The following is a 16,627-nucleotide window of genomic DNA, read 5'->3' as shown; positions in this document are numbered from 1 at the left end:
AAAGAGGATTCCCCCGAAAAAGTAGAAGGGTTCAGTCTCCTGTACCTCTCTATGAAGCCAGGGTCGATCAAGGAGGGAGCGGGGTCCTGAGGTAAAGGAACTGGGGCCGGCTGAGGGTGAACTGGGGGACCCTGTGGTGGCGCCTGCTGATGGGGTGGGGGCACTGGAATGTGCTGTGGCGGTACCTGTTGGTACCGTGGCTGTGGTACCGGGTCGTACCGCGGCTGTGGTGCCGGGTGGTACTGTGGAGGAACAGGCTCCTGCCGGGGTGGCTCGGGATCAGCCTGCTGTAACGGGGGCTCAACCTGCGCTAGCGGAGGAGGTCCGGGTAACTCCCTTCTCTCCTCTTGCCTTCGCTGAGCAGCTACGAGAGCTTCCACCATCTCATATAATCTGTCCAAATCCTCCCGAAGCGAATTATCTTGGGCCGCTCGGTTTAGTGGGGGCCTTCCTCTCCTCATTTCTGTGTACCTGCATTTACAAGGAATGGTTGAGTAACGACCAATCGGTGAGTATTTCTTTAAAGGACTATAGTGTAAGGGATGGGTCCGAGGAAATGCGGCTCTGATACCAACTGTAACGGCCCCGGAAAATATTAAAATGAAATGAGTATTTAAATATATCGAATGCGGAAGCGAGATCAAAATTTAAAGTTAACATCCCTTACATGAAAAACCAAACAAACGTACTTAAAATATAAAAGGTTAAACTAACTAAGAAAGAAAACTCGAAAATAAACTATGCGTATGACTACAGAGTCTCTAGGCATCCCCTTCGTCGTCCTCCTGCGGAACGGGCTCGGGAACCATGTCTTCCTGATCTGAAATGGTTAATTAAGGAGTGAGCTACACTAGCCCAGTAAGAACATCACGATATCTCACCGTCACGGAGATAAAGGTGGGTAGAAAACCACAAAAAGACCAATGGAGCATAATTTACAATAAACTCGTTTATTAACAACAAAACCTTTTATCAATAATAAATCTTTTACCATCCACTTACCTTGGTGGAATTTATGAAAACAATATGAGAAAAACAATAACATTATCATAATCATTGAATAATCTAAGCTGTAAAACATAACACTTATCACGCCTCTTGTAATTCAATCATTGTACAACATATCTTTTTTTTTCTCATTTACCAGCCTACTAGTATCCGTGGGGGTCCATAGGGGTTCCGCTACCCGTTAACCTTTAACATTCATAATCAGTTTCCAGGGCCGTCCCCATACCCCGTCCGGTATGGGCGCCAAAACCATGAACCTCAATACCCCGTCCGGTATGAGGGTGAAACGGGCCGTCCCCATACCCCGTCCGGTATGGGCGCCAAAACCATAAACCTCAATACCCCGTCCGGTATGAGGGTGAAACGGGCCGTCCCCATACCCCGTCCGGTATGGGCGCCAAAACCATAAGATCTCCATACCCCGTCCGGCATGTGAGACCACAATCCCGGTAGGGTTCCCTACGGACCCGGTCCGTCCACCATCTCCCAGGATATCTAGTCAGGCTGACCCCCATAATACAATTATCAGTTTACACAATCTTTCATTTTTCCTTTTCCTCAATCAGCATCATCAATTCACATTTAAACAAGCAAATCGTAATTCATACCAAACAGACAACATACAGTATCAGTTTTTCAGTCATTCAACCCATAATTAATAAAAACGTAGTGCATGCACACAAATCTGTAAAATGAACACATCAAACCTCATTTTGCATTTAAAGCTGTAAACAGGCCAAATAACAGTAAATCATCAATCACACTAGACTCGGGCTCCATTAGCAACCTTAAGCAATTTCACACATGCGTTAATTCAAGAAATACTGTTTTATCATTTTGAACTTTAATACCGTGATAGGAAATAGGGTGAGGGGTCCTTACTTGTTTTCGGGATCCGAATACGATTCACAGTGCGCCTGCAGGCTGTCCCTAATTTTCCCCTGAATTTTTTTCCCGGGGAACTGAAACACGCTAACAGTACCTGCACGGGTTCCAAAAAAAATCCAAATTAGGCCCAGGGCCTCTTTCGGCCCAAATCGCAACTCCGGCACGGCGGCTCCGCCGTGCTCCGGCGACGGCGCCGCCGCTGGCGGCGGCGAGTCGCCTCGGGTTGACTGTTTTCGGCCGTTTTTGGCCGAATTCGGCCACACTCGCATTGGTCCTTGTCAGAAAACAACCCTAGGGCCCTCGGGGGGCCAAAAAATCACGGAAAAACGGAGCTTACCGGCGGCGGCGCTCTCGGGTACGGCGACTCTCCGGCGAAGTTCGTGTTTTGGTGATTTGGCTTCGGTCAACCTGTAGAGAAAAGAATGGTGATCACGGTGATATAAAAATTGCATCGAACGGAGGCCGGGAAGGGCCTCGTCGGAGGCAAAAACCGAGAGGGGGCGCGGCGGCGCCGCTGGGCTTCGGCCGCGTATTCCGGCCGTTTGGCCGGGATTTCGGCTTCGATTTGGCCATAGGAGGAATCAGTGGGGAAAAACGAGTCGGGGGTATGAAATTTACCTCGATCGGCGGTCGGAAATTTCCCCGGTGCGGCGGCGAGTGGCGGCGGGTGGCGGCGGTCGGCCTCTGGTTCGTCTTCTCCGGCGAGCGGCTGGCGGCTAGGGTTTTTGGTCTGGTGTGGGGGTTCTATTTATAACCCCTTGCCTTTTGATCACAGCCGTTCGTTTCGTTTTAATCTGGGCCGTTCGTTTTTGATTGAATCTGGGCCGTCCGTGCGTTTGAATCTGGGCCGTCCGATCGCGTGATTGATCTGGGCCGTCGGATCGCACCCACGCGGATCGCCAACGTGGCTCCTTTCGGAGTGACGCGATCTTGCCACGTGGCAGGCCCCGGTTGGCCGGGACTGCTGACGTGGCCCCCCTTTTTTTTTTTTTTTTTTTTTTTTCCTCCTCCTTTCCGGGTGCTACACTATAATATTATTTATACAATTTATTTTAAAAAGTAAATATTCATGTAGTTTTATATAATATTAAACAAAAAAAAATTTAAAATATTTTATTTTTGATATTTAATATAAAATGTTTCGAATCTTACTATTCAATTCAACTTATAGTTTTCTATTAGAATATATTAGAATTCAATTTATAATTTGATTTTCAAAGTTTTCAACTGGACTATGTCGTGCATCCATTCTATTACTATTCTATGCATAGTAATATAAACTTTTTAAATTCAGAAATTCAATTTATAATTTGATTTTCAAGTTTTTGTGTGCATTCTTTCTAATATATGCATAGTATTAATATAAATTTTTTTGAAATATTATATTTGTTTGTGTATAAAATGTTTTGACTATTCAATTTAATTTATAACTAAAATAATTTAGAATTTTATTTTATAGTTTGATTTTTAAAATTTAAACTGAATTGAGTTAAGAACTGTTACATAAAGTTTAAAAAATAAGAAATAATAATTTTATCTTCTTCAGAGGTAAAACATCTCTATCACTATTTCAATATATCAAGCTGTATAGTTAAAAAGACTCATCACTAATTTTTATTTAGAGTAAATAGATGTAATATAAATTTTTTGTAATAATAAAGCATCTTGAAAATAATCGATAATCTAGTTTTCTACAAAAGAATTAAGTGCGTTGACATTCATTTCTATTTTATCTAATAATTAGTAACAAAAAAGTTTTTGTTACAAAGTTTTGCAATACCAATGAACAATTGGCATACATGATCACAAAATTTCTAAATTAAAAATATATTTTATACATGATATGTAGCACCCGGAAAGGAGGAGGAAAAAAAAAAAAAAAAAAAAAGGGGGCCACGTCAGCAGCCACGTCAGCAGGCCCGGTCAGCAGTCCCGGCCAACCGGGGCCTGCCACGTGGCAAGATCGCGTCACTCCGAAAGGAGCCACGTTGGCGATCCGCGTGGGTGCGATCCGACGGCCCAGATCAATCACGCGATCGGACGGCCCAGATTCAAACGCACGGACGGCCCAGATTCAATCAAAAACGAACGGCCCAGATTAAAACGAAACGAACGGCTGTGATCAAAAGGCAAGGGGTTATAAATAGAACCCCCACACCAGACCAAAAACCCTAGCCGCCAGCCGCTCGCCGGAGAAGACGAACCAGAGGCCGACCGCCGCCACCCGCCGCCACTCGCCGCCGCACCGGGGAAATTTCCGACCGCCGATCGAGGTAAATTTCATACCCCCGACTCGTTTTTCCCCACTGATTCCTCCTATGGCCAAATCGAAGCTGAAATCCCGGCCAAACGGCCGGAATACGCGGCCGAAGCCCAGCGGCGCCGCCGCGCCCCCTCTCGGTTTTTGCCTCCGACGAGGCCCTTCCCAACCTCCGTTCGATGCAATTTTTATATCACCGTGATCACCATTCTTTTCTCTACAGGTTGACCGAAGCCAAATCACCAAAACACGAACTTCGCCGGAGAGTCGCCGTACCCGAGAGCGCCGCCGCCGGTAAGCTCCGCTTTTCCGTGATTTTTTGGCCCCCCGAGGGCCCTAGGGTTGTTTTCTGACAAGGACCAATGCGAGTGTGGCCGAATTCGGCCAAAAACGGCCGAAAACAGTCAACCCGAGGTGACTCGCCGCCGCCAGCGGCGGCGCCGTCGCCGGAGCACGGCGGAGCCGCCGTGCCGGAGTTGCGATTTGGGCCGAAAGAGGCCCTGGGCCTAATTTGGATTTTTTTTGGAACCCGTGCAGGTACTGTTAGCGTGTTTCAGTTCCCCGGGAAAAATTCAGGGAAAATTAGGGACAGCCTGCAGGCGCACTGTGAATCGTATTCGGATCCCGAAAACAAGTAAGGACCCCTCACCCTATTTCCTATCACGGTATTAAAGTTCAAAATGATAAAACAGTATTTCTTGAATTAACGCATGTGTGAAATTGCTTAAGGTTGCTAATGGAGCCCGAGTCTAGTGTGATTGATGATTTACTGTTATTTGGCTTGTTTACAGCTTTAAATGCAAAATGAGGTTTGATGTGTTCATTTTACAGATTTGTGTGCATGTACTACGTTTTTATTAATTATGGGTTGAATGACTGAGAAACTGATACTGTATGTTGTCTGTCTGGTATGAATTACGATTTGCTTGTTTAAATGTGAATTGATGATGCTGATTGAGGAAAAGGAAAAATGAAAGATTGTGTAGACTGATAATTGTATTATGGGGGTCAGCCTGACTAGATATCCTGGGAGATGGTGGACGGACCGGGTCCGTAGGGAACCCTACCGGGATTGTGGTCTCACATGCCGGACGGGGTATGGAGATCTTATGGTTTTGGCGCCCATACCGGACGGGGTATGGGGACGGCCCGTTTCACCCTCATACCGGACGGGGTATTGAGGTTTATGGTTTTGGCGCCCATACCGGACGGGGTATGGGGACGGCCCGTTTCACCCTCATACCGGACGGGGTATTGAGGTTCATGGTTTTGGCGCCCATACCGGACGGGGTATGGGGACGGCCCTGGAAACTGATTATGAATGTTAAAGGTTAACGGGTAGCGGAACCCCTATGGACCCCCACGGATACTAGTAGGCTGGTAAATGAGAAAAAAGATATGTTGTACAATGATTGAATTACAAGAGGCGTGATAAGTGTTATGTTTTACAGCTTAGATTATTCAATGATTATGATAATGTTATTGTTTTTCTCATATTGTTTTCATAAATTCCACCAAGGTAAGTGGATGGTAAAAGTTTTATTATTGATAAAAGGTTTTGTTGTTAATAAACGAGTTTATTGTAAATTATGCTCCATTGGTCTTTTTGTGGTTTTCTACCCACCTTTATCTCCGTGACGGTGAGATATCGTGATGTTCTTACTGGGCTAGTGTAGCTCACTCCTTAATTAACCATTTCAGATCAGGAAGACATGGTTCCCGAGCCCGTTCCGCAGGAGGACGACGAAGGGGATGCCTAGAGACTCTGTAGTCATACGCATAGTTTATTTTCGAGTTTTCTTTCTTAGTTAGTTTAACCTTTTATATTTTAAGTACGTTTGTTTGGTTTTTCGTGTAAGGGATGTTAACTGAAATTTTGATCTCGCTTCCGCATTCGATATATTTAAATACTCATTTCATTTTTATATTTTCCGGGGCCGTTACATGATACAACTTGGTAGGTGCAATTTTAAATCAAGTAATAACGTTGAAAGTTAATTTATTTTTTTAATCATATTTAGATGAGATCGGATGTTATTTTATCTACATTAAATTTATTATTTTTTATCTTATTTAAATGAGATTTTGATTTTATTCAATTAGAATTTTTATTTTTATGTGTTTTAGTTGCAAGTATATTGAATACACACATATAGTTATGACAAAAATAAAATAAATTTTAAATTATTAAGTTTTTAGTTTTATGTAGAGTGTGTGTAACACCCCGTTTTTTTTTTCTTAACGGTGTACGATAAAGCACCCATACAACACAATACCGAAATCCATATTATTCCAACCATGCACAAGAGATATCCACCTTCCATGTTCCAAATCAATTGTACATACATCTCCACCTCTACAACACATAGTAATACAATATCAAACATTCCTAGATATTCAATATCCAGACTAAACCATCCTCTCAAACTACTTTAAATCACAAACAAAACTTGTGCCCTATGGCACTACCGACGGGGCTCCGTTACCAGCCGCTCGGATCCCAATTCCGTCCTTACTCCACCTGTGAATGATGAGAAGTGAGTTCACATAACTCAATACGATAAAAATCAAGTTGTAAGTGTAATATGCAGTGACAAGAATTTCCAGAAATGTCTATATGCATTTATCCTACCCAACCCCAAACAACTCATAACCCTCTCCCTACACTAATTATCAAGGTCCCATTCCAAGGCAATAGCACGGCCAAACCCCCCCCCCCCCCCCACCCAACAATCATCCACTAACTCTCGTCACCAACATCGGCGACTCATACACTCTTCCCCCATCTCCCGACCTCACGAGGCCACACACACACACACCCAACCACCTTCATTCCACGTCACCAATATCGGCGACTCACACCTATATCTCCACCTCTCGACCTAATAGGCCACGCACACACCCACACACCATTATTCCGCGTCACCAACATCGGCGACTCACACTCACTCCTCCACCTCTCGACCTAAAGAGGCCACACACACACACAAATGTCATCATCTCGCGTCACCAACATCGGCGACTCATACTCACTCCTCCACCTCTCGACCTAAAGAGGCCACACACACACACAAATACCATCGTCTTGCGTCACCAACATCGGCGACTCATACTCACTCCTCCACCTCTCGACCTAAAGAGGCCACACACACACACAAATACCATCCTCTCGCGTCACCAACATCGGCGACTCATACTCACTCCTCCATCTCTCGACCTCGTTGGGCCACGCACACACACAAACATTTCCACCTCCCGTCACCACCATCCGTGACTCATGCACCCTTCTACCCCTCTCGGCCTTGCTAGGCCACACTCACATACATATCCCCTCCCTGCTCCACCAACATCGGCAACTCAACCCGCCCCTACCAACGGCCTCCAAATCTCCCCTCCCAAACCGCATGCTCCCATCTCCCCTTATACCATGCTAGTCCCAAGCATTCTAACTTACTAACTCCTACTGACCACATTACTCCTCTTCTCCCATCCAATCCCCCTCAAATCCTGCTTCCTAGTCCCCTCTGCCGTACCTTCCAGCTCCCTTCCCTCTCCCACTGCCCCCTACCCACTACCTCCCCCATCCTCCTGCCTCCTCCCGGTTCCTATACACTTTTGCCTACCTAGGGCGATTAACCTCTCAGCTTGCACCGTTTCACGCCACATACACGCCCTCACCACCGTGCATTTCGGGGAAACACATCACCGCCTATTAACGGCTCCCTCCACATCCCCACCCACGCACACACCACACACACACCTCTTCTGTCCTCTCGAGTTTTTATCCCACCCGCGCCCCCTAGATTGTTCTCTCACATCCTCCTCACTCTGTTCTACCCGTACCACCCCCATCCTTCCCCACGGCTCCCCCCCACACGCCCCCAACACCGCCATACTTTCCCTTCCTTCCCCGATCACCTCCGTGAGCGCGCGGGACAACCCCACGCTTACGGCCTACCTTCACTGCTCCACTCCGTCGCGCCATTACCGACGCCGCAACCTGCAACCAAATTTCTCTACACACACACACCACACCAAACAACTCAAATTTTCACCGTACCTCCCGTTTCCATCCTCCTTCTTCCTGCCGGTCGCGTCGTCCGTCCACGGCCTCCTTCCCTCTCCCTTCTCGCTCCCCTCCGCCCCGACTCTCTCCTCTCTCCTTCTGGAACTTTCCTCTTCTTCTTCGTCTCCGCTGTCCTCCTTCCCTCCTTTTCTCTTTTTCTCTTTTTCCTTTTCTTTCTTTTTTTTTTCTTTTCTCCTCTCTTTCTCCTTCTCCCTTTTCCGACCTCCTTTTATACTCTGCCAGCCTACCCCAAAACGACATCGTTTTCCTACATCCCAAAACGACGTCGTTTTTCTTTCTTTCAAAACGACGTCGTTTTTCCCCTCTCTAAAACGACGTCGTTTTTATTATTATTATTATTATTTTTTTTTTTTTTCTATTCTTTCTACTTTCTAGTCCTTACAACACTTCCCCCCTAAAAAAAAAATTTGGTCCCTCAAATTTGGTTACCTTACCTCCAAACAATTCTGGATAATGTCGTCTCATTTCGTCTTCCCGTTCCCAGGTTGCCCCTTCCTTGGCATGATGTCTCCACTGTATCTTCACCATAGGTATCACCTTGCTCCTCAACTTCCTTTCCTGTCGTTCGAGAACTTGGATTGGCTCCTCCTCATAAGACAAGTCCTTCTCCAATGGCAACGATTCATACCTTAGAATGTGGTTGGGATCCGGACGGTATTTTCGTAGTAGTGATACGTGAAATACGTTGTGAACCCCACTGTACCGAGGAGGAAGCGCTACCCTATACGCAACCACCCCCACTTTTTCCAAAATCTCAAACGGCCCTATGAACCGGGGACTTAATTTACCTTTCTTTCCAAACCTCAATAACCCTTTCATGGGAGAAACTTTCAGGAACACATGATCCCCTACTTCAAAGCTTAACTCTCTCCTACGATTGTCTGCGTACCCCTTCTGTCTACTCTGGGCAGCTTGTAAATTATGTCGTATCATCCGCACCTTAGCTGTGGTTTCCTCTACCATCTCCGGCCCCAACAACTGTCTTTCCCCCACCTCGCTCCAACACACCGGCGACCTACAGGGTCGACCATACAGAGCTTCATAAGGAGTCATGCCGATACTGGTGTGATAACTATTATTGTATGCAAATTCTATTAAGGGTAGTATGTCTTCCCAATCTCCTCCCGTGTCGATGACACAGGCTCTCAACATATCCTCCAACACTTGTATCGTCCTCTCCGTTTGTCCGTCCGTTTGTGGGTGAAAAGCTGTGCTGAAGCTCAATTTAGTACCCAAAGCCTGTTGCAACCCTCTCCAAAATCTGGAAGTAAATCGGGGATCCCGGTCGGAGACAATTGTCACAGGAATGCCGTGTAATCTCACTACCTCTCTGATATACAGTCTCGCTAACCGTTCTACTGGATCGGTCACTTTCATTGCCAAGAAGTGGGAAGATTTAGTTAGACGATCAACCACCACCCAAATACTATCATGTTTCTTACGATTACCTGGCAACCCGGTCACAAAGTCCATAGAGACATGTTCCCACTTCCACTCGGGTATAGGTAAGGGTTGTAACAACCCCCCAGGCCGCTGGTGTTCCACCTTGACTTGTTGGCATACCAAACACTTTAACACATACTCGGCCACATCCCTCTTCATGCCCCTCCACCAGAAGCTCTTCTGCAAATTTTTGTACATCTTAGTACTTCCCGGGTGTATAGCAAGTTTGGTGTCATGAGCCTCACTGAGTATCTCTTCTCTGAGTGTACAATCACTGGGAACGCACATTCTGGTTTGAAATCTGAGTATCCCATCGTTCCCCAACCCAAAATCTCCCACTGTACCCTGTTCTACTCCCTCCCGGATCCTCTGTATCTCAGTGTCCCCCAATTGTCCCTCTCTTATTTTCTGAACCAAAGTAGGTTGTGCCCTCAAACTAGCCACATATCTGCCATTGTTCCCCTCTTGAATATCCAATCGTTGCATGGCTTCCCGTATACCCCACTCCGACACCATCAAATGAGATAACACCCCAGTACTCTTACGGCTGAGTGCATCTGCCACGACGTTTCCCCGTCCCGGGTAGTACTTAATTCTGCAGTCAAAATCTTTCAACAGATCCATCCATCTCCTCTGTCGCATATTCAATTCCCGCTGCGTGAACAAGTACTGTAAACTTTTATGATCTGTGTAAATTTCAAATGTTTCCCCGTATAAGTAATGTCGCCACAGTTTTAAAGCATAGACCACTGCAGCTAGTTCCAAATCGTGTGTCGGATAGTTCTTTTCATGTGTCCTCAATTGTCGCGACCCGTACGCTATAACCTTCCCTTGTTGCATTAATACACAGCCTAACCCAACATGAGATGCATCGCTATATACTGCAAAATTACCCTCCCCCGATGGGATGGCCAATATTGGCGTAGTAGTCAGTCTATGTTTCAATTCCTGAAAGCTACTCTCACACTTTTCATCCCATTCGAACTCCACATTCTTCTTTGTCAGCTTGGTAAGAGGTGCTGCAATACTAGAAAACCCCCGCACAAACCGACGGTAATATCCTGCTAAGCCCAGAAAACTCCTGATCTCTGTGACAGTCTTTGGTCTTTCCCACTTTACCACCGCTTCTATTTTCATTGGGTCTACTGATACCCCATCTCTCGACACAATATGTCCCAAGAAGGTAATTTGATCCAACCAGAACTCGCACTTACTAAGTTTCGCATACAGTTTAGCTTTTCGAAGCATCCCCAGCACCGTAGTCAGATGTTCTGCATGTTCTCCCAAATCTCTTGAGTAAATTAATATGTCATCTATGAAGACAATGACATAGCGATCCAACAGGGGTCGGAACACCCGATTCATCAAATCCATAAACACTGCAGGCGCATTCGTTAGTCCAAAAGGCATCACTAAAAATTCATAGTGACCATACCTGGTGCGGAATGCTGTCTTGGCAATGTCTTCGGCTCTTACCCGTAGCTGATGATACCCCGAACGCAAATCTATTTTTGAAAACACTTGTGCCCCTTGCAATTGATCAAATAAGTCGTCGATCCTAGGTAACGGATACCTATTCTTTATTGTCACTTGATTCAGGTCTCTATAATCAATACACATTCGCATGGATCCATCCTTCTTCTTAACAAACAGTACTGGGGCTCCCCACGGTGATACGCTCGGCCTTATAAATTTCTTATCCAGTAACTCTTGTAACTGTCTACTTAACTCCATTAGTTCTGATCTCGCCATCCTGTATGGGGTCTTAGAGATTGGTTGGGTGCCGGGCTGGAGTTCGATGGCGAATTCGACCTCTCTATTGGGTGGTAATCCCGGAAGGTCGTATGGGAAAACGTCTGGGAAATCTCTTACCACTGGTATCTCTCGGAGTGTAAGTCTCTTATCCTCGTTACCTATCAAACGTAGACAACATTATAATCCATATACATATTCTCGCTAGCACATTTTAATATAACACTCATTCATTCATTGAGATTTTTCTTTCCATACAGAAAAAGGTTCTTCGTTAGGCATCTTAAACACTACCCTCTTACGGAAACAGTCTACATGGGCACGTTGGGCCGCAAGCCAATCCATCCCCAGTATTACATCAAAATCCTTAATGTCTAACAAAATTAGATCCACTTTTAACTTCCTCCCCCCTACATCTACCTCACAAGAATCAAACATCACATCCGTACATAAAGGGCCATTAGTTGGCGTAGATATGACTAACACTCGATCTAACACTCGAGGTTCTATACCTATCCTAGATGCAAACATAGGCGATACAAATGAATGTGTGGCACCAGGGTCAATTAGTACTTTAGCAGGAATATCTGAAATGTAAAGTATACCTTGTATTATTTTGGAAGTGGCGGCCGCCTCTGACGCTGTGATGGCGAACACCCGTCCTTGAACCCACGGTCTACCCGGCTCCTTCGGCAACGGGCAATCACGCACAAAATGTTGAGTGTTTCCGCACCGATAACAGCCCCGCCCGCCGCTCATACATGGTCGATCCCCATGATTTCTACCACATTGGGTGCAATTTGGTTTACTCCGGGATACCTGCTGACTGGGGGCAAAATCCGGTGCTATCCTCTGCCTTTTCTCTATTTGGCCGGAGGGGGGTGGTGGACGTCTGTAACTGGACTCCCCTTTACTGTTCTCAACTTGTTCTTTATACAGTGCTTCCACCAACTGTGCCTTTTCTAACACCATCTGATATGAGGGTAATGCAAACACCGCCACTTGACGATACAGTTCAGACCGTAACCCTTTTTCGAATCTGCGAGCCTTCTTGGTCTCATTCATCATCACCTCGGGCGCGAACCGCCCCAATTCTATGTACCTCTCAGCATATTCTACCACTGACAATCTTCCTTGTCTCAGTTCGGCAAACTCTATTTCCTTCCGTTGTCTCAAGAAATCCGGAAAATACTCTGCATTGAAGGCTTCCAGGAATACTTCCCAAGTGACTGGGGGAGCTAGAGTTCTTCTTTTTAGTTTCCACCAACGCTCAGCGGATCCTCTAAACATAAATGTGGCCAGTTGCACCTTCTGTTCAGTGGTCACTGTGATCACTTCGAATAATTTTTCGGTCTCCTTTATCCAGTCTTCCGCCACCAAGGGATCAGTACTCCCATTGAAAGCAGGAGGGTTTAACCTTCGATATTTCTCAATATTGCTGGTGTCCACCACACCCTGGTGAATCCCCGGTTGTGGGACCGAGGCTGTCTCAGCCCGTAGTTCTCTATCTCTGATCACTGTGGCCAGACTCTCCACCACTCTACACAGTCGGTTGAAGTCTTCCTGTTGTACCCCAGGCAGTCCCGTCTGGTTTACCGCTGGGCCAGGCGCGGGCCTCGGTTGTGTGGGAGGGGGCACCGCTTGATACGGGGGTGGCCCGTAAAATGCTGGGAGTGGTACCTGGGGACACCCAGGTGGTCGTTGTGGAATCCCCGGTGAGTCCCGCAGCCCCGGGACAGCCCGCGACGGGGTCGGCCCCGTCCTTTCTTCGTCACCTCCCTTGATACACCTGCAGGATAGTTATACCAGTTAGTAGGTATACTTAGTTTTGCTCTGATACCAACTGTAACACCCCGTTTTTTTTTTTCTTAACGGTGTACGATAAAGCACCCATACAACACAATACCGAAATCCATATTATTCCAACCATGCACAAGAGATATCCACCTTCCATGTTCCAAATCAATTGTACATACATCTCCACCTCTACAACACATAGTAATACAATATCAAACATTCCTAGATATTCAATATCCAGACTAAACCATCCTCTCAAACTACTTTAAATCACAAACAAAACTTGTGCCCTATGGCACTACCGACGGGGCTCCGTTACCAGCCGCTCGGATCCCAATTCCGTCCTTACTCCACCTGTGAATGATGAGAAGTGAGTTCACATAACTCAATACGATAAAAATCAAGTTGTAAGTGTAATATGCAGTGACAAGAATTTCCAGAAATGTCTATATGCATTTATCCTACCCAACCCCAAACAACTCATAACCCTCTCCCTACACTAATTATCAAGGTCCCATTCCAAGGCAATAGCACGGCCAAACAACCCCCCCCCCCCCCCCCACCCAACAATCATCCACTAACTCTCGTCACCAACATCGGCGACTCATACACTCTTCCCCCATCTCCCGACCTCACGAGGCCACACACACACACACCCAACCACCTTCATTCCACGTCACCAATATCGGCGACTCACACCTATATCTCCACCTCTCGACCTAATAGGCCACGCACACACCCACACACCATTATTCTGTGTCACCAACATCGGCGACTCACACTCACTCCTCCACCTCTCGACCTAAAGAGGCCACACACACACACAAATGTCATCATCTCGCGTCACCAACATCGGCGACTCATACTCACTCCTCCACCTCTCGACCTAAAGAGGCCACACACACACACAAATACCATCGTCTTGCGTCACCAACATCGGCGACTCATACTCACTCCTCCACCTCTCGACCTAAAGAGGCCACACACACACACAAATACCATCCTCTCGCGTCACCAACATCGGCGACTCATACTCACTCCTCCATCTCTCGACCTCGTTGGGCCACGCACACACACAAACATTTCCACCTCCCGTCACCACCATCCGTGACTCATGCACCCTTCTACCCCTCTCGGCCTTGCTAGGCCACACTCACATACATATCCCCTCCCTGCTCCACCAACATCGGCAACTCAACCCGCCCCTACCAACGGCCTCCAAATCTCCCCTCCCAAACCGCATGCTCCCATCTCCCCTTATACCATGCTAGTCCCAAGCATTCTAACTTACTAACTCCTACTGACCACATTACTCCTCTTCTCCCATCCAATCCCCCTCAAATCCTGCTTCCTAGTCCCCTCTGCCGTACCTTCCAGCTCCCTTCCCTCTTCCACTGCCCCCTACCCACTACCTCCCCCATCCTCCTGCCTCCTCCCGGTTCCTATACACTTTTGCCTACCTAGGGCGATTAACCTCTCAGCTTGCACCGTTTCACGCCACATACACGCCCTCACCACCGTGCATTTCGGGGAAACACATCACCGCCTATTAACGGCTCCCTCCACATCCCCACCCACGCACACACCACACACACACCTCTTCTGTCCTCTCGAGTTTTTATCCCACCCGCGCCCCCTAGATTGTTCTCTCACATCCTCCTCACTCTGTTCTACCCGTACCACCCCCATCCTTCCCCACGGCTCCCCCCCACACGCCCCCAACACCGCCATACTTTCCCTTCCTTCCCCGATCACCTCCGTGAGCGCGCGGGACAACCCCACGCTTACGGCCTACCTTCACTGCTCCACTCCGTCGCGCCATTACCGACGCCGCAACCTGCAACCAAATTTCTCTACACACACACACCACACCAAACAACTCAAATTTTCACCGTACCTCCCGTTTCCATCCTCCTTCTTCCTGCCGGTCGCGTCGTCCGTCCACGGCCTCCTTCCCTCTCCCTTCTCGCTCCCCTCCGCCCCGACTCTCTCCTCTCTCCTTCTGGAACTTTCCTCTTCTTCTTCGTCTCCACTGTCCTCCTTCCCTCCTTTTCTCTTTTTCTCTTTTTCCTTTTCTTTCTTTTTTTTTTTCTTTTCTCCTCTCTTTCTCCTTCTCCCTTTTCCGACCTCCTTTTATACTCTGCCAGCCTACCCCAAAACGACATCGTTTTCCTACATCCCAAAATGACGTCGTTTTTCTTTCTTTCAAAACGACGTCGTTTTTCCCCTCTCTAAAACGACGTCGTTTTTATTATTATTATTATTATTATTTTTTTTTTTTTTTTTTCTATTCTTTCTACTTTCTAGTCCTTACAGTGTGTTTCACTTCTTTTTAAATAAAAGAAACCACTTATCGATTTCGTATTTTTAAATTATTTAATCGAAGTTCTATTAATAATAATTTTATATTTTTAAATTTTACTGACGAAATTCAATAAATATAAAATCTTAAATGCATGCTATAAAATATAATTTTTAAGTCAATGCAGCTAAAAAAAAAAAATTGAGGAAGATATAAAATCTTGGAAATTTGGATTACATAATTCGTTGAGGATTTTCAGATAATTTGCTAAAAACCAATCAAACACCATAAGAAGGTGAGTGGAGGTTGGGGAAGAAGATGAATGAGGAAGGTCCAGGTGGCTGCAAGGTGGGACCAGCTGTTAGCTTTTTCAGAAAGTGCTTAAAAGACAGCTGTCCAATAACCAAACATTACAGTGTTTTCAAGGAAACTAAGATTACGTCGTTGACCCACTCTCCGTCATCTGCCAGCTGGATAGCTTGGTTAGGTTCTTTTTCTTTTTCGCTAGATAAATAGAGTGGTTGAGGAAATTAATTAATAAAAATTATAATATAATATCATTAAAATTTGAATTTCTAAAAGTAAATTTAAAATATACTTTTTAAAAAAAAAAAAGAAAATTCACTAAATTGTGCAACTATGTATCTGTAAATTTTTTATTTGATTTTAAATATAGAAAAATAGATATAATAATTTTTCACCTAAAATTTTAAATTAATTTTATTTTCATCAAACACCCATTAAAATCCATTGCCGGTCCGCCACCGTCAAAGACAATATAAGACAAAAAAACACATTACATAATGTGAGCGCGTATCGTTAGATACTGGGGAGGAAAAGTACGAGAGGCTTTTTTCTTTCTAAAAAAGGAAATCTGTAATAACAAGATTTCGAGGAAAATACTAAATATAGTTTTAGAATATTTCTGCATCACATATATATATATACACACACACACACATATTTCATATTAATAAAAAATATGAAAAGTTTTTGTTTGAAAGAGTTTCTTCACGTACTATTACTTAACATATATGTGTTATTCTGCATTTTACATATTTTTCTTATAATGTTAAAGAAAGATTGTTTA

The 16,627-nt window shown here is 45.6% G+C and overlaps 1 protein-coding gene across 1 annotated transcript; it reads right to left on the bottom strand.

Moving 5' to 3' along the window:
• Nucleotides 1-11,672: 11,672 nt before the first annotated feature.
• LOC148253107 (uncharacterized) lies at nt 11,673-16,000 on the bottom strand. The gene is made up of 4 exons (XM_088208539.1): nt 15,978-16,000; nt 15,775-15,878; nt 15,133-15,280; nt 11,673-13,227 (listed from the first exon to the last, which is right to left on the bottom strand). The coding sequence occupies exons 1-4, from the start codon at nt 15,998-16,000 to the stop codon at nt 11,673-11,675; spliced, it is 1,830 nt and encodes a 609-aa protein (XP_088064665.1).
• Nucleotides 16,001-16,627: the final 627 nt, after the last annotated feature.

The sequence above is a fragment of the Carica papaya genome, chromosome 7 (genome assembly GCF_054855325.1).
Source record: "Carica papaya isolate Zhongbai chromosome 7, ASM5485532v1, whole genome shotgun sequence".
Lineage (NCBI taxonomy): Eukaryota > Viridiplantae > Streptophyta > Magnoliopsida > Brassicales > Caricaceae > Carica > Carica papaya.
The sequence above is the reverse complement of the archived record's forward strand: the minus strand, read 5'-3'. Positions and strand labels throughout refer to the sequence as shown.

Excerpts from the sequence above, each read along its gene's own strand:
- LOC148253107 (XM_088208539.1), bottom strand. The coding sequence starts at position 16,000 with ATGACGGAGAGTGGGTCAACGAC. Across the intron at positions 15,281-15,774 it reads GAAAATCCTCAACGAATTAT|GGAAGGAGGACAGTGGAGAC; the intron begins GTAATCCAAATT and ends AGAGAAAAGGAG. Across the intron at positions 13,228-15,132 it reads AAGGAGGATGGAAACGGGAG|GTGTATCAAGGGAGGTGACG; the intron begins GTACGGTGAAAA and ends ACTATCCTGCAG.